General features: G+C 38.5%; 2 protein-coding genes across 3 annotated transcripts; one reads left to right on the top strand and one right to left on the bottom strand.

Moving 5' to 3' along the window:
- LOC109231375 (E3 ubiquitin-protein ligase KEG) lies at positions 1-7367 on the top strand. 2 transcript variants are annotated; one of them, XM_019397022.1, is made up of 6 exons: positions 1-120; positions 204-338; positions 1810-2179; positions 2255-2346; positions 2437-2910; positions 6177-7367. In XM_019397022.1, exons 3-6 carry the CDS (start codon positions 1814-1816, stop codon positions 7141-7143), a joined length of 1899 nt encoding a protein of 632 aa, XP_019252567.1. In that variant the 5' UTR covers positions 1-120; positions 204-338; positions 1810-1813; the 3' UTR covers positions 7144-7367. The 2 variants fall into 2 exon arrangements, with proteins under 2 accessions (XP_019252567.1, XP_019252568.1); XM_019397023.1 differs by having other exon boundaries at positions 12-120; positions 1796-2179.
- LOC109231374 (early endosome antigen 1) lies at positions 8121-12557 on the bottom strand. The gene is made up of 2 exons (XM_019397021.1): positions 12224-12557; positions 8121-10590 (listed from the first exon to the last, which is right to left on the bottom strand). The coding sequence occupies exons 1-2, from the start codon at positions 12272-12274 to the stop codon at positions 8338-8340; spliced, it is 2304 nt and encodes a 767-aa protein (XP_019252566.1). The 5' UTR covers positions 12275-12557; the 3' UTR covers positions 8121-8337.

The raw sequence follows: 26893 nt of genomic DNA, 5'->3' as shown, positions 1-26893 counted from the left end.
GACACAACATCAGTCCCAATATGCTGACTCTTAACTCTCTCTAATAAAAATTCCCTACAAAAAAGCAACAAAATTTATCAAAAACTTCCCACATTCACGTTCACCAATCTTTTGACAAAGGTTTCCTTTTCTTCTCTTCTGTTTTCTTCTTTCTTTATTTCTCCTACTATTCAATTCATTTTTCCATTTTCTTTTTTTTGCAGGTTCAGTGCAAATGATCGGGTTTTAACTTAACTTGAATTCGTCGAAATTTCTTAACTTGTTTGTTCGGTTTTTGAGCTTGTGTTGACTCTTTCTACAGTTTCTTTTTTTCTGCTTCAGGTTGTTTCTGTTAACAAGTAAGTCACACCCTTTTGGTTTCCTGTTCTCATCGTCTATTATTTGACCTTCTTTTTTGGGTGTCTCCTAGTTGATTAATTTGGGCTGAAATAATTAATCTTTTTTATTTATCTGATCATGAGTTTTGTTTAGTTTTCTTTGAACATGTGTGGAGTGAGAGGTGTGTCTCAGTTAGGATACTGTGTGCTTTTTCAGTTACAATCATCGTTTACTTTACCTTTTGTGTGTGGGTGGGGGGGGGGGGGGAAGGGGTGGATAGGTTAATTTTCTGGTTCACTTAAACTATAAGTTCTAACCTATTATAACAACAACAACAACTATGCCTTAATTCCACATAGATTGGGGTCGGTTGGTAAATGAATCTTTACTTCTGCATTTAAGCTCAACTCATGCCATCATTATACCAAATAAAATTGAAAGTGAAAACTAATTTAAATATATATAAATATATTTTATATTTATTTTGAAGAACAGAACACCCAGACCCCATTTATGGGATTACACCGGTTTGTTGTCGTTGTTTGAAGAAAAGAACACCATGGAAACAAGGTACCCCAATAGGAGGTACCAACTGGAGGAAAGGTTACTATTATTGGCACACTTACATGTCCAATGGTAGAGAGGAGTCTCTTAAGTTTGGTGAAATTGTTTGACAGTGTAGGGGAAGGAGTGAAATTTAGGCCATTCCGATTTTTAGAGAATCTCTATATTGTCCAAAAGGACGAAGTGCGGTGTAGTGGAATAAATGGACCCAAATGGAATAGAGTGGATATAGATTCATATATCTGTCAAGTAGTTTTAGATTGAACGATAGCTGTTGTCAAATGCTATGAAGAATTCTTAATGTGAACACTGGCTAAATGCTTCAGAAGTGGGAAAATAAATACCGAAGGAGTGTATTTGGTATTTCTCTGCGATTATCTGAGTTGACCTTTATCTCGTGCATCCAAGAACTGTTAGAGTCTAGAAAAAGAGGGCAGCCTGGTGCATTAAGGTCTATGCGCGGGATCCAAGGAGGGTCGGACCACGTTAGGTCTTATATGCGCAGCTTTACCTTGTATTCTTCAAGAGGCTGTTTCCGCTCACATGGCGGCAACTTTTACCGTTGTGCCAAGGCTCCCCTTCTATTAAAGTCTAGAGCGAGGGAAAAATTAGGAGGTCTTTTTAAAGTTTCAGCAAGCACCAAAAAGAAAAGAGAGGTTATATGAGAGCTGCTTTACTGGTTGAGCATCTTCCACTATAAGATTTTATATAGTAGACATGTAGTTGCTTGCTCTACTGTAGTACAAGTTTGACCTTTGTTATGTGATTGTATTATGTATATCTCTTCCAGAAATTACTATTTGATCCCTTTGACGAGATGATCTCTAACTTAATATATATGGAGCTTCAGTTTACTCCTGTGGTGGTTTCCTATGTGCCTTCTTTTCATGAATTCCTATCTTTAGAAAATTAGACTTCTTATTACAGGAGAATGGCTGGGAAAGCTGTGGTTAAGCAGCCAATATCTGCATTCGACTTTGAGATTGTTGAAGGTGTTTCCGATAACCTTACAACTGTTGTGGCATCTTCTAGCCAGAGTAGCCCATGGATTGACCCTGCAACTATTAAACTTAGACATAGAATTGGAAGGGGTCTATTTGGGGATGTTTGGTTAGCAACTCGTCACCAAACCACTGCAGATTATGACGAGTATCATGAAGTAGCTGTGAAGATGTTGCATCCTATGAAGGAGGAGAACATCAATGTTGTCTTAGATCGGCTGGGAAATTTGTTTACTCAGTGTCAAGAACCACAACATATTTGCTGGCTTCAGGGGCTGTCTGTGATAAATGGAAAGGTGAACATTTTCTCGCGGTGATGTTAATGCCAAAGTTTCTACTACCTTTCTGAAATACTTTAAACATTTCTGCAGCTATGCATTGTTATGAAGTTCTATGAAGGTTCTGTTGGTGATAAAATGGCTCGTGCAAAAGAAGGAAAGCTGTCCTTGCGAGATGTTATAAGGTGATATTGGTGTTTTTTATTGAGAATTGAGTTTCAGTCCATATGGGAAAATATGATATAATGACATATGCATTCTGGTGATCGTAACAGGTATGGGACTGATCTTGCTCGTGGGATAATGGAGCTACACTCGAAGGAGATCTTGATTCTTAACCTTAAACCTTATAATTTCCTTTTGAATGAAAATGATCATGCAGTTTTGGGGGATATTGGGATTCCTTATCTGCTTCTTGGAGTTCCTTTGTTGAGTTCAGATATGTCAAGAAGACTTGGCACCCCAAATTACATGGCTCCAGAACAATGGCAGCCAGAAGTTAGGGGTCCCATATCTTTTGAGACAGATTCATGGGGATTCGGTTGCAGCATTGTGGAGATGCTGACTGGTTCTCAGCCATGGAGTGGTAAATCAGTTGATGAAATATTTAAATCTATTGTAAAGAGACAAGAGAGACCACATATTCCTGGAGGCCTCCCTCCTGCGGTTGAAAGTGTCATAGTTGGTTGTTTTGAGTATGATTTCAGGAATCGCCCTCTGATGGGAGACATATTGCATGCATTTCTAAGGTATCTAATTTATTTTACTTTTGGAAGGCAATTGACATGAACCATTTTCTCTCCTTTGTCTTTTAGCTTTGTTGTATGTTCCTTTTTCTAGAAGAATCAAGTTACAGAACTGGCTGTTTAGGGGTTTGAATCTGATATGGCCACTAGAATTTGCTTAAAAGAAACAAAAGAAGTAACAGCATGTCTTGCTTAAAGTTCTACAGCCTGTAGTAAGCTCTAACTTGAACCTTTCTCTTTTATTTTCTTTGTTTTTTGGTTTTTTGGTTTTTTTTTTGGGGGGGGGGAGGGGAGTTAGTGCAGTGTGGAACTGTGAAAGGTATTCTTGCCCTTGGCTAGAAAAAGTTTGGGCTTATCAAACTCATCATATTTTATCTCCAAAGCAGATTAGTTAAACCATAAACAGAATGGGTAGTTGTTCATCCATGGAGCAGGACTAGCCGACGGATCCTCCCCGTGCCTTTTTGGGTTTTGGGAAAGCTATTAAATGTCACATATTTGATTCTTTGGAAGGCTATAACTGTATACAGAATGGGTAATTGTTCATCCATGTAGCAGGACTAGTTAACGGATCCTCCCTGTGCCTTTTTGGGTTTTGAGAAAGCTACTAAATGTCACATATTTGATTCTTGGGAAAGATACTAAATGTCACATATTTGATTCTGCATCCTCAGTTTCTAGGAGGTGCTCATAAAATATTTATCTGAAGTCTGTTCTGCTCCATGCTTGATTTGTCCAGCATGGATGTTAAACATTTCTTTGAGAAGTTTAACTAGTTTTATTAGGATTCTATTCTGCTCCATGCTCGATTTGTCCAGTATGGACGTTAGACATTTTTTTCAGTAGTTAAACTAGTTTTAATAGGATAAGAGGACTTGACAGTTGAAGTGAGCAAGGATTTGAGTCCTATGAAAAAACATAGATAGTTGTATATTAAGGCCAATCAAGGACTTGAACTTGAGTTAAGATCACAATACTGGACGATTTGACAGGTACTTTAATTATCACTTGCTTATAATGAACCAACAACTGTGGAACTTATTGGCTAGTTAGTGGCTTCTCTGTGACAGAAACAATGATAAGGATGGTGCAGTTTAAATGTTATTATTAACTGATTATGGATATAAAACTCATATTAAATGTCTCTGGTATCATTTTGTTTACTTGGATTTGGACAAGAGAATAGAAGAAGTAAAAACACAGAGATGCTGAAAACAAATATAAGAAAATCTAGTAACCTCGAAGTTGTTGGATAGCCTTAAAGGTGAAGCTACACACAGAGTAGTAAAAGAAAATTCAATGAAGGTAACTTATGCACGAGTAGTTAAAAAAATGCAGTGAAGGCTTGATAAGAAAATCCTTGGAATTGGCTCATACTTCTTTACTCTGGAATGGCATAGACTAATCATTCAGAATTATAATGATTGCTGTTAAAAATATACAAGGGAAGTTACTGTTACCTTACTTAAAAAAAAATTAAAAGGGAAGTAGTAGTTATTAAACTTTGCCAGATTCCATCTGCAATCAACTCTCAAATAATTAGTATTCTTGCTACGGAACTCTTATGAATATAAGGAGCATTAATCATAAAGGTTGTAGATTTACCATTATTTACATAAAATATTAACCATATATTCTACTTGTATGGAAAAAGAATGCTAGAAATCTCATATGCTGAAATTCTTTTTTGTTTCCTCTATGGTAAGAAAACATTTAGTATTGTTGATGCTACAACTTCATAGTATGATTATATAACCAAGAACACTATGATATCCATTTGCACAAACTCATCTAACGCTCCTCTCTGTTAACTGATACTCTAAAAGGATTTTCTTTAAAAGGTTATTCAGATGTTAGAAGTATTTGACTTAGGTAGTTGGAACGATGTTTGGCCTAGTAAATTCATCAACGTTCAGATATAATTAACTTATGATATAATAAGTAATAGAGAGCTGGCATGAACAGCCGATATACATGCGCAAATGAAATTGGAGTGCTGTAAAGAATTTACCTAAAGAATTGGTGTACATATCAGGCATTCGCGTAGTACATATCAATAAAAGCTCATTTTACTACGTATAATAATTTTTTACGCTATCTGTAGGTTAATCTTTATTAGTGGGTTAGTTACCATTTTTCCTAAGTTACTATTTAATGCTTATCATAGTAATATACGTATAATTATCTTATAAGTGACCTAATGGTGTAACAAAATTTTACACCATCGGTGCATAGAACTTAAACTCATTAATAAGCACTAAATACAGGAATGTCAAGAATGTGATTATTGGGGTAGAAATGAGCGTTGAAGAAGGGAAGAAATTGGAGGGGGAAGTGCCTAGTGGCCAATTCTAATTTTGGGAGAAATAGTTCGGTTTGAGCATATGGTTGAAGTAATCTCCTGTTCTCGTCTTGGGGCACAAATCAATCAATTCGTTTAAGCTTTCCCCTTTAAAATGCTGCAGGTTTTTTTATAATCTTATCTAATGAAGTTGCATATCTTATTCAAATGCATGGTTATCATAGTTAGATGCCAATACTAAAGTAAAATTTAACGTGTTCTTTTATTATCTTATCTGATGAAGAAGTTACATATCTTATTCAAACGCTTGTTCAAACCATGTGGAGGTGTTTAAAACATGTGTTTTGGCCTACTAGAGGTGCTTGGTTGGGACTACTCTTAACTCTGGTGGCCAGCTTTGCAAAACCGTGCAAGTAGAGGCGTCAATTTATGTATTACTCGTAAAATATAACCCCGAAACTTACTGAAATTGCCTAAATCTGACGGGAAGCTTAAAAGGAATGAGAGTGATGCATAAATTTTATGACGAAAAAACACTTGAACATGTGCTAATAGTTTGTCCGGGCTATTTGAGGCGGGAATGAATTCATATCATTAGCTTTGTTAAATTTTTTCATTTATCTTGAAGGTGGTAACGGCATAACCTTCATGGCATGATGCAGAGTGAATGCTAGTTTGATCTTTATCGTTAACATCTAGATTTTTAGATAGGCATGGTCTCTTGCTTAATGCATGAAAATAGGGTTATTTAATTACTTGAAAGTTCCTTCTACGGTAGGTGTTTATAGTTAGATTTTCTTACATTGCATTTCTATTCTTCATTTTTCTTCCTTGGTGCTTTTTTCCGCTAAAACCTACAATTTAATTGCGCTTTACGCTTAAAGCTCGAACAGACTTTGGCGCTTTTTGCTTTGACTACTCTATTAATGCTTAGCTGAAACTTAAATTTATTCAATCTACTCTGCAGTTCACAGGAAGCAGCTTATGGCGATGAGGGATGGAGAGACCCGGGGAGTCGGGTTAACTTGGACAAATTAAGTGGAAGTGGCTATAGCAAGTGGTTGGTCCTAAAGGATCAGCATCAAATTGGAGACACTGTGAGATCCAGGAAGCCACCAAACTCGTGTAAGCCTGAAAACATGGAGGTACCAGGGGGTACCATTGTTGGCATGGAACGAGATATGGAACGAAATGGATTTGTGCTAGTGAGGGTGCATGGCATCCATGATCCTCTTAGAGTTCATGGATCGACATTGGAGCGGGTGACATTTGGCTTGGCTGCAGGAGATTGGGTACGTTTGAAGACGAACGGCAAGAAACATTCATCGGTAGGCATACTTCACTCCATTGATCGTGATGGAAGTGTAGCTGTTGCATTCATAGGTTTGGAGACCTTTTGGAAGGGCAACTGCTCCGAGCTCCAGATGGCAGAAGCTTACTGTGCTGGACAGTTTGTAACGCTGAAGCGTGATATTTTCAGTCCGCGCTTTGAATGGCCCCGAAAGAGAGGTGGTGACTGGGCAACAGGTAGAATTTGTCAGGTGCTACCTAATGGGTGTCTTGTTGTGAACTTTCCTGGTATTCTGGTGTTTGGTGATGAAAATAGCAGCTTCTTGGCTGATCCAGCTGAAGTCGAAATCATATCTTTTAACACTTGCCCTGGTATTGTGAAGAAGTATCAACACCTTGAGGACTTCCACTGGGCTGTTAGACCACTGTTGGTTGCATTAGGCCTATTTACTGCAATGAAGCTTGGCCTTTTTGTCGGGAAGAAAGTCAGAAGATCAAAGGTGAAGAAGGGGCGCAACCCGGTGATACACATTGAAGGTCAACAAGGTGATGCTCAAAATGCTGGTAATGCAACATGGCTTCCACCAAAGGTGGCAAATATCATATTCAGAGAAGGGGCTAGTGTAACAACCACCTCTAGGTAGTTCTTAGTCTCTATCAATGCCAAGCTAAGAGGATCGCACTAACATCTACTGGAAGTTGGATAACCTATTTGCAGCCTTTGCTTAGAGCATGCAAAAATTCTATGATAAACAAGTGTTTAAAGATCTGTAAATAGATGGATGGCTGTAAATAAACTTTTAATGTTTATGTATATATACTTCCTCCATTATATGCCAGTTGTGAGTATGCCTTGTTTAAGTCCTCATATCATCAGCATATACATGACAAGAACTCATGGGCAATCTAGTTTGAACACATCTTTGTATATCCATCTAATTTGTGGTCCTCTGGCTTGCATTTATCTTGTAGTCTGGGGTTTTGGCCCTTGCTAATGAATTCTTTTAGCAAGGATCACTAAAAATATGCAAGTTCTTTTTGGTCATAATACATTAAATAAAGTTGTCAAGTTAAACAGTAGAGTGGTGGTAATTGCAAAATCTTTTTGGTAGTTCTAAAACATTTTTAGGAATTACCAAACAACTTGTGCAGAAGCATATTCAAGTGATCTTGTTTGACCTAAAATGACCAGTTGCTCAAGGTGCACTTGGCATGGTTCTTGATTTTTTTCTATGGTTTTTTTTTTCTTTCTCAAATGCACATGGATGAACTTTTGTATTCAGCCTGGCTAGGGAACAACTCCTTTTCCTAAAATTTTACATGCTTAAATAAACTAGATATAAGAATTATACGTCACAATTTTTAGTGAAAAAATTGTAGTTCATTTAAAAAGTTTGACCAACTCTTAAATTAGTAATATTTTTTCTTCCTAACTAATAGTAAGATCATTCAGTTGAGTATTATATTAATCTTCCAATGGCTTTTCATGAGATAGCAACTCCTTAGAAAAACTTATACCCTGACTATGGTCTTACAAGCTGAAAGCCTGAAACTGTTTCTCCCTCCATTTCTACGTATGAATTTACCAAAAGAAGCATCAAACACAAAAGGCACTAGAATATGATGCTTTCTCTCAATTCTCACTATCATCTCAAAGGAGAAACGAAACGAAGTCTCACCAATGTTCCAGCAAGGCACAATAAAATACTTGTATTTGGGACGTAATCCAATGTACAACAGAGCTAACATAACAAACAAATTTTCTAAGTTCATCGCGACTATAGCAAGCAAATGGTTAAGAGGCATGTATAGAGAATTGTCATTAATTTCATAAAACTTTATTGGGGGCATAAAATGCCAGCTTCTTTCACCAGCTGCTCAGTCAACGCTGAAAGCCGGGCCATTTCCGTGTAGACTTTAGCAAGACACTCACCACTGCTAGCGACATTTGCTGCAGTTCCTGGGCTGTCACCCAACAAAAGGCTGTTATTGTAGTCAGCCTCGATGCTCAAACTAGCTTTATTCACAAGCTCACGGCTCAGTTCAGTGAGTTTCTGGAGAGCACTAGTAGCAGCTTCAACTTCCAATTGAGCGCTCTCGAGTTGGAGCTTTTCAATTGCCAGATCCCCAGTACTCTTTTCACCTATTCTTTCCTGTGCCAAAGCATAAAGTTGCATCAGGTCATCTGCATCTCGAGTCATTTCCTTCATTTTATTTATTTCTTCCTCCCTATCATCTAATTTTTGACGAACCATTTTGAGCTCCTCCTCTTTGAGTTTGAGAGCCCTTTGTGCTGCAAGAGCTTCCATTTCTCTACTCCTCAGGCTTTCTCTGGTTAACTCGAGTTCATTCTCAAGCTGGTTTTTTTGCCACCTAAAAGTCTCAGTTGATTTCTCCACCAGCTGAGACGACCACGTTTCATCAGCATGGCTGAGTGGGCTCAAGACGTCATCCTTAACAGAGATAACCAGTTTGTTAGTCAGGTCTGCTATGCGTTCCACAACGGTCTCAGCTTCTGAATATTTCATTTTTGTATCATTTAACTCATCTTGCATTGTCTGCATGGATTCCTCTTTTTCTTTCAACATAGTTGTTGCCTGAATAAGTTGCACTTCTTGACTGCTCATGAGCACCCTCAGCTCAGCTATTTCCTGATTTAGTTCATCTAACGTCTTTCTTGAATCCTGAAGTTCCTTATCTTTTTCTTCCAACATCAGCTGAAGAGAAGCACACTCAGACTTCAAGTGCTGAATCTCTAATCTAGCATCTACTAGCTCTGACTCTTTAACCTGAAGAAGATCCTGTGTTTCTCCAAACTCTGCCCTCTTACGGTCAAGCTCCTCTTGGAGAGTAGATTTTTCCTTCAAAGCTACTAGCAGAGAAGACTTCTCATTATTCAATTCATTCTGCAACTCCTCAATGAGCTGCTTTTCCATGGATAAATCCCTTTCAAGTTCTCTGTTTCGAGCCTCAGCAACCGTAAGTTTCACTTTCTCACTCTCTACCTCAATTTGAGCTTCTTTCAAACTTGTCATGTAAGCCATAACACTTCTTCTTTGCTCTTCAAGCTCTCTGAGACGCTCTTCTAATAGATTTTCCTGCTCCTCCATTTTCACTCTAGAGGATGTCAAAGCTCTCTGAGATGAGACTAACTCGGACCTTACATCAGCAAGTAGCTTCTTCACTCTTCTGAAATCCTCAAGGGCCTCATTTGCTTCTCCACCATATTTAGATGTTTCCTCTTCCAATTTCTTCATTTCTTGCTTTGCTACGAGCCAATCCATTGCCTGCTTCTCCAAGTTGGATTTGGTAACTTCAAGTTTCTCTTCTTCAGTTTTCTGCATCGTCAAGAAGTCTTCTAGCTCTTTCTCTTTCTCTTGAATTTTGCTTCGGAGTTTTTGTAGTTCAACCTCCTGTCTTTGAACTACTTCATTTGCTGCATCAAGTAGCTCAGCCTTAGCTCTGAGTTCTGATTCAGTGTTAGCAGCTTCATCGCTTTTATTCTTCAACTCACCCTTCATTTTATTTATTTCATCTGTTTTTGAATCTAGGGCTGTTTGTGCAGCAGATATCTCCTGATCTCTCTCCTTGAGACGAAACTTTAGATCCTCAATTTCAGCAGCTTGGGATGCTAAGGTAAGATTAGCCTGCCTTAGCTCATCTTCCAGCTTTTCCTGCCTAGAACTAGCAGCTGCAATCTCTTCCTCACGTTGCTCCAGTTCCAACTTTGCATGGTTTACTTCATTGTACTCCATCAAGATTTTTCTCTCTGTATCTTGAAGATCTTCTTCCTTCTTCTTCAAGGCTGCAAGAGCATCCAGCAAATCAGACTCCAATTCGCCAAGATCCAGTCCCAGCTCAGCGACCTGAGGAAGATAAGGATTTCTGCCCATCTGTTCTTCTAGTTTCTGGGTCTGGGCAAACAATCTCTCAAGAAGAACCCTTGCAGGCTCAGTTGCTCCATTACCGTTGATATTTGACTTCCTGTTATCCAAGACTGACCTGACAATTCTGGAGGAAGGACCCCGTCCACGATGAGCTGTCATAAGCACTAATCTCTTCTTCTTCCATTTGGGCCTCACAAAGCAGAACTGCACACAAACACAAGTCAGTAATTACACCATAATATCATCATCCGTAGAGCTTCCTACTTTTTTTTAAATAAAAAAAAATGACAAAACCCTCATCTATTCCTTCATGCCCAGTACAATTCATATAGTACATACTGACCAGTGATAAGCAAGAGATGATGTAAAAGACCAAGGCATGATAGGATTAGAGTTCCTAAGCAGCAATTCAGTTTTGTAGTATCATACAGGTAAAATAACTGAATCAATTTTACTCCTTGGCACAGTGAACCACTCTAGTACATTGCACTATGACTAGTCTACTTCTATGATATGCAAGCAAGAGGCTCACATTTATATCTTAATTTTCTTTTTTTTAGCTTCTCCTCTTTTTTCTTTTGTAAGATGAGGTGAAATTCATCAAAGGAGTTGATTATTTCATTTTTCACCCCCATCCATCCCCACAACTCTGGGTAAAAAATTAATAGTGAGAGACGTCTCATATACTCTCCCTATGATTTCTTGCATCCTTTTTTTTCTTTATTGATAAGGTAAGGTCTGGTTTCTCGCATCCCATGATCATAACAATCTGTCACTGCCTTGTTCAAACTTTATTTTAACTTTCATTCATACAACAAATTGGCCATGGATATAGAGGATTCATATAGCTGAAACCCAACTAGTTTGGATTGAGGTACGGTTGATTGATTGATTCATCGATTTCATCCATATAGTCACTGATATAAATCAATAGGGAACATTGATTCCCCAGCAATCTTCAATAGATGAAGCAAGACCCATTTAAATAAATGCAATTGTATACTTCCCCATACCGAACAAGTTAACCTTGTTTCAACCTCCAAGCAAATTCTAAAGTCGTACTTAATAACCAAATGGAATCCTATTCACACATTTAATAACCATATCAGCTGCAGTCCTAAATATGCGCGATAATTAAGTTCTGTCCTTTGTAGTTTACATCACTCAGAACCACCTTAAGGACCAAAAATATTTGTGCCAAAACCATAGATGCCAAGAATAACAAGGTCCTATGGATCTTCAAGTACTATTTCTGCATCTTCATAACCAAATCCTCCTACTGTGCAATATTTCTCTCTAGATTCAAATAATAGCACAATAAACTTCAGTCTTCTCAACTCAACCATTAATTGTTCTAATCCTTATTGTCAGTTACAAATTTTCGCAACAATTTCAATCTCAGTTACTTTTGGTTGCATGAAATGTCTATTTAACAAAAAAAGTTAATCAAAACTATCTAATATCTTATCATGATTGTCTCTATTGGTTCATTATTCATCGTAAGACGTAATTATTTCAATAATTAATAAATAAAAGAGTAATACAAAACAAAGAGAGCTCTAGAATATTGCTAGCTGCAAAACTCATAAATTCCTTTCTGTTTTTTGTTTCTTTTATCCTTTTTTCAATTATTACCTAAAACCGTTAGCAAACTTCGGCAAATACCTTTACAAAAATAGGTATCCATGTTCACATCTTTATTTTTCCCAACATTAACAATTCCAGTAGAAAAAACTAAAAGAGTAAAATCGTTAAGCAGCATAAGCAATACAAAAAGTCAACTGCCAAAATAAGGAGAAAACAACGGAAAAAAAAAGGAAGAAGAAGAGATTTTCACCTCCGTTTGCTGGTGAATAGATGAAAACGATAAAGAGGCGCGCAACGCCATACTTCACCACGAAAGCACATCTGCTTGTTGACAAAACTTCACTAATGTATAAAAATTCATAAATGATAGGTATATGATGTGTTGTTGGTATATATGAAGCTTGAAGTCGAGGTCATGTAACAACGGCGGAGTTGCAGAAGAGGAAAAAAGAGAAGGTTCACTTTAGCAGAATAAGTCGTTCAATGGTAAGTTGCGCCGTGTAATAAGGTTCATATTGTTATTCATGTGCTCTACTACTTTATTAGAAGAAAGAAAAAGAAAAAAAGAGGATTTTACGTGTGAAGTGTGAAGTGAACTACTGGTGCTAGAGATTCCATCTCATTTTCTTTTATAATTTTCCCAAAACTTTCTTTTTGGAGGTCGGCCAACGGGCCAAGTCAGAAATAAGTACTAGTAGTAACTTATTTTAAATGCAGTATGGCTTTGCACGCCCCTTAAAAAAATAAATAAATAAAGTATATAAATTATTAGTATATCCATCTTAATTAGTATTTAGTCTTATTGTATTTGAAAAATAACTTGGAATTAGTAATTAATGTTAAGGGTAAAATAGAAAAAATTTATTTATGGAATACTTGACAAGTAAAAGTGAATAGAAGGAATATATTATATTATGATCCCGTTTGGACATAAGAGTTTTTTTTACTTTTCTCGAAAAAATTTCACTTTTTTCGAAATTATTGTTTGGCCATAAAATTTCCAATTTTCACTTGAAGATGAATATAATTTGAAAAATTTCGGAAAGCTATTTTCAAAATTTTCACTCATATCACTCACAAAACTTCAAAAACAATACAAAATTATATTCGAGCCCGTTAGGACATAAATTTTTATTTTCCTTTTTTCCAAAAAAATTTCACTTTTTTTCGAAATTAGCGTTTGTTCATAAAAATTTCAATTTTCACTTGAAGATGCATTTTGAAAATTTTCGAAAATTTCAAAAATTCCAAAAAACTGTTTTTCAAAATTTTCACTCAAATCACTCACAAAACTTCAAAAACAACCAAAACTGAAATTTATGTCCAAACACAATGATAAGAATGGACCTTGGGCCTAACTCAACCCCAAAAGCTAGCTTGTGAGGTGAGGATTGCCCAAGCCATATAAGGAGACCAAGGACCTCAACTCCCACCGATGTGGGTTCAACTCAACACACAACTCTAAATTTCAAATACCATTTTCACTTGAAAACTTTTTTCACCATTTTTTGGAATTTTACAATTCTTTTGTCCAAACGCCTACTTCATGTTCAAAGGCCTACTTCATGTCCAAACACAACTCTAATTTTCAAATATCAATTTCACTTAAAACAAATCTTTTTTTTTTGAAATTTTACAATTCTTATGTCCAAACCCTACTATATATACTCCCTCCGTTTCAATTTATGTGAACCTATTTGACACGGAGTTTAAGAAAAAATAGAATTTTTTTAAACTTGTGATGAAAAATGAGGTACATATATTTTTTGTGGCTGCAAATTGTTTTGAAATATGGAGAAGGGACATCTTTTTTTGCACAAACTAAAAACGAAATCAGTTCATATGATTGAAACGAGGGAGTAATCATTTACAGTTAATAATTAATACTCCATGTATTATCTTCTAATTGATCACTTAATAGTGGTAAATAAGTACTCAAATTATTTATCTGCGTTTCTCTATTGCATGCTTCTTAGTAGTCTAGGATTTCTTATTTATGTTAAGATATAAATTCTCTTCATTAAATATTTATTTTATTTATGTGTTATCTCCATCTTCGAGAACAAGTACTATTAAGATAAAATATATCTAAAAAATCTATTTTATCTTGAATTTTTAAAATGACAAATAATTTAACATAATCTTTTTAAAATTTACGATAAATAATTTAACGGAGGGAATATAATCGATCACTTAGTGGAGTCAATTGGGCGATCTAAAAGTGAATAAACTGTTGACTTTTTTCGTTGTTATATTAATTAATCTTTTTGTGTTAAAGAGTTATTATACAGTAGAGAAAAATGTTTTAAGAAAGAGTAGATGATTCTGGAAATAGAAGAAGATACGAAAAGATGGGTTTTGGATAATGCATTTGGAATTTCTAACTGTCTTATGGTTGGTTCATAGTTCAGAATTTTGAAAACTACTATTTGTGGGATTTGAATTGGGAAATTTTGTAATGTAGCTAAAAATAATGAATTTGCTTATGTTAGAAAGAAGAAAGAAGCAAATAATGGGATGAACTTGAATTGTGGTCGAGGCTGCCTCATGTTTACTACCACAATGACACGTGGACTTGCTTACTTCCACTTTTCATATATAATATAAAAAGACAAAAAGGTTAATGAAAAGTGTAAATAGGTGACTCTCTTCTTGTGTTTATGTCACATGATTGCTGGGACCTTCTTTATCTTTGAGAGCTTAGGTGTGATTCGTTTCGTGGGTGACCACGCTCAACTATATCTTATAAAAAGGATAAAGCGGTCGTTGCGAATATATTTCGGTTAACAAGTCCGGAGTCGAATCCCACAGGGAATTAACATATTAAACACAGCTATTAGACTCATAAAAATTCACGTATTTAATCTTCAGAAATAGTTAAGTAATAAATTGGATGTTTACTAACTAAATAATACGTAATGAAAATGCAATAGCTAATAACTAACTACGAACGGTTTGTAGACAAGAATTGGAATGATCTAAGGTTCTGATTTCCCCTATTGTCGGAATCCTTTCCACTATGTTTTCTATAAATTTTCCTCAGTCTTCTCTATCGATCATGAGCACTCTGACTGTGGTAACTCTCGCCTGAGTAATTACAACAATATACTAGACATATTCTCCCGAATTACGCTAGATGGCCTTAAGTACAGCTCACTTAGATCGCACCAAGGTTTCGTTATCCCTAATCCCACATTTAAACCTTTCGTATTGATCCCTCATATACGTTAGGAGTGATGTTGTTCAACAACTACCTAAATATGCACTCTCTCCCTAGTAATACATACTAAATAGGCACAGTCGATTGAGGGCCCTTCAATCAATAGCAATCACAGTATAGTTGAACAAATAGAGAAAATACTACGGCAAACCAATATTAACGTAACAAGAAAATCATCCTCCAATAGGTTCCATCAAAACCCTAGATTAGGAGTTTAGCTATGCATATCGTTTTCACAATCATAACAATAGAATTCATCATCAATGATAAAAACGAGAGGAAGAAAGATAAAAACTCGTTTCTGAATCTTCCGTCTTGCTTCTTGCCTTCAAAATTCTTCTAAAAACCAAGATATCCTCTTTTTGGGCGAGCTAGGCTTCATATAGGTCAAGGAGAGTCGCCTCTGGAATTACAATTTTAGCCTTGAAATAATTTTCCTCGGAGAGACGTGCACGGCCGCGCACCTGGGAGGGTGACCACGCACTTTTTGAATTTTCTACTTGACTTGCGCGGCGGCCCAGTGCGCAGCCGCGCACTTGGGCCTTTTCCTGCACTCTTCTTCGTTCTTCTTTTTGAATGCACTAACCTCTTTTGATCCTCTAACGACCTCCCTGTTTACTCCATAGGCTTTTACTTAGTCTTCAACTCTCCATGTTGGCTCAAAATGCTCCTTAACCTCATTGTCGCCCGGAATTTCTCCTGCAAAGCATAAAACACTCAATCAGAGCAATTTACTCCCATTAACGCTCAAATATCAATAAAGTGCAGTCAATTTAGATTGCAAATGGTAGCCAAAACACATATTTATAGCCTACTATCAATACCCCACACTTAAACCTTTGCTCGTCCTCGAGCAATCAAACCATACCTTAATAGACACCAACTCACTAAGCGACTTTCCTAACTCATCACACCAAGAATATTTCAAATAGTCTAAGTACAACAGTGTAACATCTTTACCTCAAGAGTTGACTCACAAGCACCACGCATTATTCACAACTTGCTCACTTACTCTACACGGAGGTCCAGAATCACCTTTCCTTCATGAATCAAGTGCCCTCACACAACAAAAGAGAGTATTTCCACACAATACAATTTAAGAACAATTAGGAACTCAAAATAGAAAGAATTCACTCACTCTCAGAAACGACATTCATGTGCCACAAGAAATGCACCATAGGCTTGCCCGTAATGTACTACTCTACTAATTGAGTTCATTCGGTCAAGGATCAAGTAGGACTTTTAACTGGTTGTATTGTAGGCTGCGGGACGGGTAGGATACATTTATATATAAGAGTGACTACACCTCCCTAAGCACTTTAATACATACACTTTAGCATTTGGAACCCCACACTTATGTCAAACCATACTCCACCTTCAAATCAATATACATGTCCCAATTATTTAAGCACTTTTTCATCAAGAGTCACCACTTATCAAGGACTAATTTTTTTAACAATACAACTATTTTTTCTTTTCTTTCTTTTTTTTCAATTCAAGTGGCTCTTACTTTTTCAAAACAGTGCACCTTTCTCCTTATTTCATTAGTTCCGCTCAAAAGCCAAACCAACCACCCCACACTTTAACTTTTACAAAGTTCATAATAATTCAAGTGCTCATGAGAGGCGAACAAGTTCAAATAGATGGGTAAGGCTTGTAATGTGGTTGCCAAAGAAATCGGATACAGTCTCAAAGGGATTAACTACGATACATAACAATTAGGCGGGTAAAATATACATATCTGGCTCAACAAAGAAATGCATATAGCACTTCCAAGACTGAACAAAACTACTATTTCGCTTTGCAAACACACGGGAAAAGTTCTAGGCATCAATGTAATACACAGACTACATCATAACTCACACGCACATGGCACATGACTCACTCAAGATTGGATCATCAACAACACTCTATTCAGAGCACTTAAGCCATGTTAAGAACATACAATTTAAGGTACCTATATAAAAGTCAACAACTGATCCTAAGCGTCACACTGAAGCACTCGCTATTCTCAAGGCATAATGAAGTTAAGAGACCTTGTTTTCATTTCCACTCATACCCCAAGGGTTCCTACTTCTAAAAAAATAAAACTAACTATACCCGATTCAAACAAAACCCTTGAAAAAGAACCGCGACCCAAAGAAAAATCAAGGGAAAATGCTACACTACGTAACAACAGAAAATCTTTTTGTCTTTTTCCTTTCGACTTTAATCCCTCAAGAAACCCGTCGAATGATATCCATCGTCGGGAAAAGTCGAACTTTTTTTTATATTACTCAAACTGACCAAAGAAACTAACACTAATCTACATTACTATATATATACAACATAAATACAACATATCCCCCGCCCCACACTTTAAATGGTAGCATGTCCCCATGTCACACAAAGAAGAATGTAAGGTAAAGGAAACTTCCCTGGTAGCGTCAGTCCTGGTCAGAGACAGTGCCGGATCGAGATGGCAGGCTCTGCTAAGTGCACGTATCCAAGCCATGACCTTCCTTTCAGATTTGGCACTTTAGGTAGCAAGGGCATCCACTCGACTGCCCAAATCCGTGACAGAAGTACGCATCCCCGCCATTTCCTGCTCTAAGGCCGTCATTTGCGTGTCCCAGCTGACCACCGAGGTAACCTCAACAACCTGATCGTGCGGAGATGAAGCAGCCACAGCCTCAGCTTGCCCTTCAGTACCCTCGCCAAGAGCATCAGACTCATTGCTACTTGACTCAGCAGGTGCAACAGGATCCTTCCTAATCACCACTTTATCAGCCTGAAACTTCGGTTCCTTTTTTACTTTCCCATCTAAGTCCTTGTTTTCTGGTACACGTGCCGCACAACACAATCTAGTGATTAAGGAAGGAAAGAAGAAACCATACTTTAGCACCGGACAATGAATGAACATTTCGTCATGAACAACCTTGGCCATATCAAATCGTGGCCAGTGATGAAACACTAGATTAGTGCAGCGCGGGGACCATTCACCTCCGTGGTATTGGAAGAAGGCATCAGGCGGCTATTGATGACGTAGAGCCAACACTTCCCTTCAAAGGTGAGCGAAGCCGAATGAAACTTCTTCCGCAGCGTAAGCCACACTACTTCCTTGTTGGGCACACATATTGTCATAAAGAACCTCTCCCACGGGTATGGTACTCTGCCATGGGTGTCAAAGTAATCCTTCGCGTCAAGATCTTCCCCAAACATTGGCAACCGGTAAGCCCTCTGAATGGCCTCTATAGAGGCATCCACACTCTTTTTCCGCACCGTGCATACGTAGTTCACATGTTTCAGGCAGTTGGCATACAACTCTCGCACAATCATTAAATTGGCGTCGTCCGGTTCTTCAAACAAGATATCCAGCCTACGCCAGACCAAATCACGATACATGTTGGGACAGTCATTTTGGAGGGACCCCAAATCAATTCCCCTCTCCGGTATGGGTTTCTTGGATGCCGTTTGACCAAAACGTTCCTGAGCTGTGCAGGATACGAACTTGGTACTATCATACTGGCAAATATTAGCCGGAGCTCATGTCCTGGATAATCCAGCTTGACCACTAGAGGATGCACCTGTAGTTTTTCATTTCTTGGATGACGTCATACTACCTGAAATAAATACCACCATCAGCGAAAAATACTAGACGTGAACCAAGGGTGGTTACTCAGACTTCACCAGCACACTTGGTCACAAATTACATTCTCAACTCAATGTGGCATTAATACAAACACCTAAAGTGCACAATTTACCCGAACTCCCAAACAACAATTTGATAACCCCAATTCAACCACAAATATACCAATGTCAACCTAACCCATCATAATGAAAATTAAACTATTGCCTGAACATACCAACTTGTGTAACTAGAAACAATACAAGAGGGAATCCACCACAGAACCATAGGAAACTACTTTAATACACAAAAATTGGACTAACCTAAGCCATGGCATACAAAACAAACTTAAACAAAGACACTTACCTGACGGAATTGGGAGGATGTTTGTTGGGGAGAAGAGGGCAGCAACCAGATGAGAGAAATTAGAAGAGAAAATATTAAAGGGGGTGGGGTTAGGTTTTGAAATTGGGGGAGTTTGAGGAAGGGGGATAGAATAAAGGGGGGGGGGTTGGGATTTAGGTTAGTTGTTGGGGAGGGGAACGGGAGTTGTGGGGTTTGGGTCTTAGGGTCAGGGGGTGGGTAAAAAGAAAAAAAATGACTAAGAAAAAAAAAAGGAATTAAAAGATACCAAAAAAAAGACTATTTACCACCCAACCAACGTCGCCCAACTGCGCGGCCGCGCATCTGTGGCAGAAACTTTCAGAAATGCACGACCATGTGCGCGGTCGAAGTGCGACCGCGCACTTTTTTATTTTTTATTTTATATATATATATATATATATATATNAGGCAACCCAGCTTTATTGCTTTCTTTTATTTATTTTTTTATTTTTTTTAATTGTATTATTTTTGTAGTGTTAATTTTTTTATTTTCTAGGACTCTTGCTGCTTTTCTTACTTTTTATTCTTTTTCTTCTTCATTTTTATCCCCTCCTTCTAGCGCCATCTAATTTTATTCATTTTTTATTCTTTTTTTTTCTTTTTACTTTCTTATCTTCACAACCAATTTTCTTCACTATTATCCTTCTTTTTTTTTCTTTTTTTTTCATTTTTTATTTTATATATATATATATATATATATATATATATATATATATATTTGTATACAACATTACAATGGGTTGCCTCCCATGAAGCGCCTATTTTAACGTCACAGCACGACGCAAGTCATCGCTCTTACGGCTCGTTCAACATTGGTGGCTCGAGCAAATGAGTCACCGACACCACTTTCGCGTCATCCATGCCCACATAATGCTTTAACCTGTGCCCATTGACTCTGAATGTGCGAGAGTCGTTTTCTGCAGCAATCTCTATGGCACCAGTGGGGTGAATCTCTACCACACGAATGGTCCTGACCATCTTGACTTTAATTTTCCCGGAAATAACCTCAATCTTTAATTGTAAAGCAATACCATATCCCCGGGTGTAAAACTCCGCTCAAGAATATTTTTGTCATGAAACATCTTCATTCTTTCTTTGTATAGCCTTGTGCTCTCAAAATCGTGGTAGCGAAACTCATCAAGCTCATGCAGCCCTGTGACTCTACTTGTGCCCGCAGCTTCTATATCGAGATTAAGCTCCCTCAATGCCCACCAAGCTATATGCTCTAACTCCACTGGTAGGTGACACGCCTTCCCAAACACCAATTTATACGGCGACATGCCAATTGGAGTTTTGAAAGTGGTACGATAGGCCCATAGTGGATCAGTTAACTTTCTTGCCCAATCCGTTCTTGTAGAATTCACCGTCTTTGTCAACACGCTCTTTATCTCTATGTTCGAAACTTCTACTTGCCCATTCGTTTGTGGATGATATGGACTAGCAACCTTGTGGCGTGCATCATACTTTTATAACAACTTTGCGAAGGATCGATTAAAAAAGTGAGTGCCTCCATCACTGATTATTGCCCTTGGAGTGCCAAATCGGGTGAATATATTCTTTGTAGGGAGCGTTGCAGCCTCTACCCATTTGGACACGTAGTCCACAGCTACGAGTATGTACTTGTTGCCATATGAGCTGACAAAAGACCCCATGAAGTCGATTCCCCATACATCAAACACTTCTACCTCCTGAATTGGGTTCATAGGCATCTCATGTCGGCGGGAAATATTCCATGTACGTTGACATTCATCACAACCTTTCACCCAAGAGTGTGCATCTTTGAACAATGTTGGCCAGTAGAAGCCTGACTCCAAGACTTTCGCAGCTATCACTCCCCCGAAGTGGCCACCATATGGTGACGCGTGACACGCCTCCAAAATAGAAGACTGGTCTATCTCGGGGATATATCTCCGAATCATGTTATCAATACAAATCCTGAACAGATAAGGCTCATCCCAATAATACATGCGACAATCACGAAAGAACTTTTTCTTTTGGACAGAGGAAAAGTCATAAGGAACAATACCGCTCGCCAGGTAGTTTGCAATGTCTGCATACCATGGCGCTTCCTCAAGACTCGTGGCTAATAGTTGTTCATCCGGGAGAGTTTCCATAATCTCTTCCACCTCAACCTTCTTCTCAGCCCTTCCAGCGTAGACAAGTGATCAACCACTTGATTCTCCGTTCCCTTTCGATCACGGATTTCCAAGTTAAATTCTTGCACCATTAGCACCCATCGAATCAGGCACGACTTTGAATCCTTCTTCTCGATTAAGTATCTGAGAGCAGCATGGTCAGTATAAACAATTACCTTCGAGCCTATCAGGTATGACCTGAATTTGTCAAATGTGAACACCACTGCTAGCATCTCCTTCTCGGTCACTGTGTAATTTAGCTGGGCACCACTCAGAGTTCTACTTGCGTAGTATATTGGGTGCATGACTTTGTCTTTTTGCTGCCCAAGAACTGCTCCCACAACATAATCACTCGCATCACATATCAGCTCAAATGGTTGCTTCCAGTCAGGTGAAACTATGATAGGTGTTGTTACCAGTCTCTTCTTCAATTCCTCAAATGCTACCCTGCAGTCATTAGAAAATAGAAAAGGTCGATCTTTTTCAAGCAATTTACACAAGGGTTTAACAGTTTTGGAAAAATCTTTTATAAATCTCCTATAGAAACCGGTGTGCCCAAGGAAGTTTCTGATTGCTTTGACAGAAGTGGGTGGTGGAAGCTTTTCGATCACATCAACCTTTGCACGATCTACCTCAATACCTTTACTCGACACTAGGTGCCCCAAGACTATACTTTCCTATACCATGAAATGGCACTTTTCCCAGTTGAGTACCAGATTAGTCTCGATACACCTCTTCAATACTTTTCTCAAGTCATAAGGCAATCATCGAATGAGTTCCCCACCACTGAGAAGTCATCCATGAAAACCTCCAGTATTTCCTCTACCATATCTATGAAGATGGACATCATGCACCTTTGGAATATGGCAGGTGCATTGCATAGACCAAACGGCATTCTCCGAAAGGCATAGAATCCATAAGGGCAGGTGAACGATGTCTTCTCTCTGTCCTCCGGGGCAATGGAGATTTGATTATACCCCGAGTACCCATCCAGAAAGCAGAAGTGGGACCTCCCTACCAATCTATCTAGCATATGATCAATGAATGGCAGAGTGATATGGTCTTTCCGAGTAGCTGATCAGGTCCAAGCCTACCCTACTATTGAGTAGCGAGGGTGGTCGATGCAGTTTTACCCAACTAGGTCGGGATCGAATCCACGGGGATTTAATTTGTTTGGAATTATATTTATATCTAAGTCTAGATGCGTGTTTTGCTCTTAATTACACTTCCACACATGTTTGGTTTGATTCTACTTCTAATGCTATTCTATTGTATGCAATATTTGAAACTAAGTATAATATTTTTGTTTTTGATTTTCAAGGGTTTAGAGGGACTAGGGTAGTGACTTCTACCTAAGTGGATATCTAACGGGTAGCAAGAATCTAGGGCAATTATGTGATTAATTGGGGTCGTAATGTAGCTATTACACCGGGTACTCACTCTATACCTCTCGGTAGTTTAAGTTATTTGCCCAATTTGACTTTCTCAAGTCCAAATAGGTATTCATGCAGTACAAGTGATATTAGCTCAAGTCCGGTATTACTATCTCTAGGTTTAACCCTTTAATTGGGGCTATCAATTTCTTGAGTTCACCCCAATTCCTTGTTAGCCTAGTTTTCCTAGACTTAGTCCCTCTTTCTCAAGTAGAGACTAAGTCATAAAGACATGAATCGGTGTTTGCAACCACTAATTCTATAGTTCTAGCAAGTACTAGGCTAAATATCACTAACCCATACACATTCAAGCCCTAAAATTCAAGACCCGTCAAATACCCACACTAGGGTTGGGTCACAACCCTAGCTATGAGTTTAGCTACTCATGGAAATAACAAAAATCAAAGATAAAAAGAAGATTAAATTCATAATACTAGATTAAAAGATGAAAATCTAATGCTAAAAGATGAATCTAGTATAAATTTGCCCAAAACAAAATTTACAGTCGTCTCACGTGCTCGGATAATACATAACATGACCTAAAATGTCAAAAAGATCTATTTATACTAAGCTAAAATTTCCGGACAAAAATGCCCCTACGGAGGTTGTGCGACAGCGTAATTCTGAGTGCGGCCGCACTCTTGCTTTCGCGACCGCGTAATTCTGTCCGCGGTCCGCATTCTTCAAATCTGGATCTGAGTTGAACTGAGTTTCGCAGATCATCACGGCCACGGTGAGACTTTCACGGCCGCACATTTCTACCGCGGGCCGCACTTCTTTCTTTTGTTCAATTTGTGAGCTCTAAACTTCATGCAGTGCGGTCCGCATATTTTCCAACGCGGCCGCGGAGAGACTTCCGCAGCAGCACATTTTTAGCGCGGTCCTCGCTTATCTTTTGGCCTCAAAATGCAACTCTTTGAATCTCCCTTTTGCGGATCACGTATTTATGATTGCGGTCGCGTTGTGGCTTCCGCGGCCGCACCATATTTGTGCGGTCCGCGTTTCAGATCTCTTGGCCCAGCCTTGGTTTTTGTTCAAGTTTTTCCTCCTTTTTGAGTTGATTATGACTCTTTTGACTCATTTTGAACAATTCCTGCATGCAAGAACATTACATTAGTTTCCGGGAATAATTTCACGCATTTTTGGCCCAAAACACAAGTAAAAGAGAGCAAATACTAGGTTAAAATCCCTGCTTATCAACTCCCCCAAACTTAAGTGTTTGCTTGTCCTCAAGGAAATAAGGTACTTCCCACCTCCACTGAAACAGAAGGATATTTCAGCTACCTTAATGTGAATCAATCATGCATCAATTGGGACTAACAATTACCCTCAACACAAATGAATTATCAACAACACCATGCTTTGACTTTTTGAGTACCATAGCTCTAATGTGACACTAGAGCATCAAGAGTTGACTTAACTTACCAAGGAAGCTCGCTCTATTACGTAGGTCATTGTGGAACCCAAAATCCTCCTCCTCTACTCTCCATAAGAAAATCTCACTTTAGATTGTATCACATAAAACAAGGATTGTGAAGAAGTATGCTCATCTCTCTCAAAAGAATGTCACAAGTCCGACTCTAAGTACCATAAGCTTGCCCCTTATGTAAATCACCACTAATATAAGCTTACTCAACTCGAAATCATATAGGGCTTTTGCGGGGATGTAATGAAGGCTTTTGGATCAAGGTAGGACTTATCGGCATATGATGGTTTCATATTTCCTTAAGCACTCCATTTTCTCATTTCGGCTCATACTTTCTTGACTCTTTGAGTCATTTTCTCCTTCATTAGGGGAACTAGAGAGATAGATTGCCACTCTTTCTTGCTCATGACAATCATTTTTCTCCTTTTCTAAGCATTCCATGCCTTTCATCATTGCTTTATTCGAATCCCTTCAATTTTTCACTTTCTTTTTGACATATTTCTTTTTGGCATTTGTTTATTTTCTTTGCCTTCCCTTTTCTTTATTTCATTTTTTTGGTACCTTTTATCACTTTCACATTTCTCTTCTCTCTCACAAACTTATGCTTTTGCCAATTGTCTAAGAAGAATGCTAAGGAAAGATCGGGTGCCAAGAGGGGGGTCATTATAGAATGGATAAAGGCTTGTAACGTGGTTATTGAAAGAAATAGGGCTTCGGCTCAAACGGGTTGACTAGGGATATCATAATGGTAGGCTACGGAAGCTTTCAAGTTTCAAATTTTGATCAAGGAGAGCCTACAACCATTTCTCAAGTGGAGCTACACTTAGAATTTTGCCTAGACAAACTTTCAGGGCAAGTTCTAGACTTATTGGCACGAGACTTGGACATGCAATTCGATACCTCACCTATCAAGCTGCTAGATTGTTAAAGAGAACAGAGTCGAGGGCCCACAACAACCCTATCTAAGATTGAACATCAGAAATGGCTCAAAGAAACCACTCGATGATTGTTTTAGTCAACACAAGAGTCTAAAGGTCACGACTAGAGCTATTCTTTGCCAATCAACTTGTTTCTAACCATAAGGTCGAAGGTAAATGTGTTAGGACCAAGTGAAGCCTGCTTGAGAAACTTTTATTCATTACTACTATTTACACCAAAACATAAAGGAAACAGACTCAATCCCTTAAGAAGGTTGTCACATCATCCATCATTGGGAAGAGCCACCCGGTTCACACAACATCCACCTTTGGAAAGAACCGTGGCATTAAGAAAACCAAAGGCTTATTGTCAATATAAAACTTTAAAAAAAGAAGTTATCAAATAAAAAAGAAGCTACTAAAGGAAATAAGAATCTATGCTACTAAGGGAAAATAACGAAAGAAGTTATGAAGTAAACTACGGAAATTAAACTAAATATATACAAACTTGAGGTAAAGAGAATATATACATAAATGAAAATGAATATATACATCAAGTGGTAAAAATATATACATACCAAATGTGAAAATGACGAATATATGCATACCAAAAGTAAAAATAATGAATATATACATACCAAAAGTGAAAATAAAGATAAGTAAAGATGAAAAATAGTGTACTAATTATTAAATACCAAATGTTATAAATCCAAAATGGACCACCCCCTAAATGAAAGATAGCATTGTCCTCAGTGATAATAATCAAATAAGAACAGGGAAAAGGGGTAGAGAGTCCTCAACCTGAATATTGTCCTCAGCATCCTCCAACTGTATCTCCTCATCCTCTGACTGGGGACTACGGGGTTGCTGAGCATCTGAATCAACTCCTCAGCAGTGTGTGATGCTGCAGCTGGCTCCTCAGACTGGCCGACTGCTGCCCCTGGTGCCTCGGGCTCTGTTGCATATGCTGCTGGAACTCCTCCATGAGAAGGTCTATAGGAAAATCTCCCGCATGTGCAATCTTCTCAACCTCCTTAGCCAACTTTTGAGTCTTTTTCAGCTTCCTCAGATCCTTGATTACCTTCCCGTGTGTATCAAGAGTCTCCCTAATCTTCTTCTGGTCATCCAGAATCTTCTTCTGGCTGTCTAGAATCTTTTACAATGAGTCCTCCACTGATGGAGGTACCTGAAGCACTGCTGGGACTGAAGACTGTGCTCCTACTGCACTGGATATGGCAGACAACTTTGTGGTAGCTGCCTGCATCCAGTTGTTGAGACTAGCTAGTGTCTGGGAAACTCTCAGTACAGTCTGAGGGTAGGTAGAAGATGAAGGCACTGACATTGGCACTGAAGATGGAGGAGGCATGGCAGCTGCTCCGGTAGAAGTACCGGTGGCTGTGGAGGGCTCGGCAACTGATCTTGTAGCCATCACCCCTGGCTCTTCATACTGGCTAGTGGAGGTAGTGGCTTTAGCCTTGAATTTAGGGTTTTCCGGTCCCTGGAGGTGATACCATGAGAGAGGCTTTTTAGCCTTCACCCCCACATCAAAGTGTCTCAGCTCAACCCCTTGGTCTTTGAAGTACTCAGTCAGGAAGTTGGGGTAGGGATAAGATCTTTCTTCTTTCTAGACTGCGTTGGAGATGTTGTAGGACAACAAGTTCCCTACATTAATAGGGTATCCTGCCATGATGGAAGCTACCAACACTGCTCGGGAAAGTGGGAGGACATTTTCATGCTGGCAAGGAGACGGCTGCACACGAATGTTTGCCACCCTTTAGCTTCAAAGTTAAGGTATTTC

The sequence above is a fragment of the Nicotiana attenuata genome, chromosome 8 (genome assembly GCF_001879085.1).
Source record: "Nicotiana attenuata strain UT chromosome 8, NIATTr2, whole genome shotgun sequence".
Taxonomy (NCBI): domain Eukaryota; kingdom Viridiplantae; phylum Streptophyta; class Magnoliopsida; order Solanales; family Solanaceae; genus Nicotiana; species Nicotiana attenuata.
Note: the sequence above shows the minus strand (reverse complement) of the source record. Positions and strands in the feature narration are given on the sequence as shown.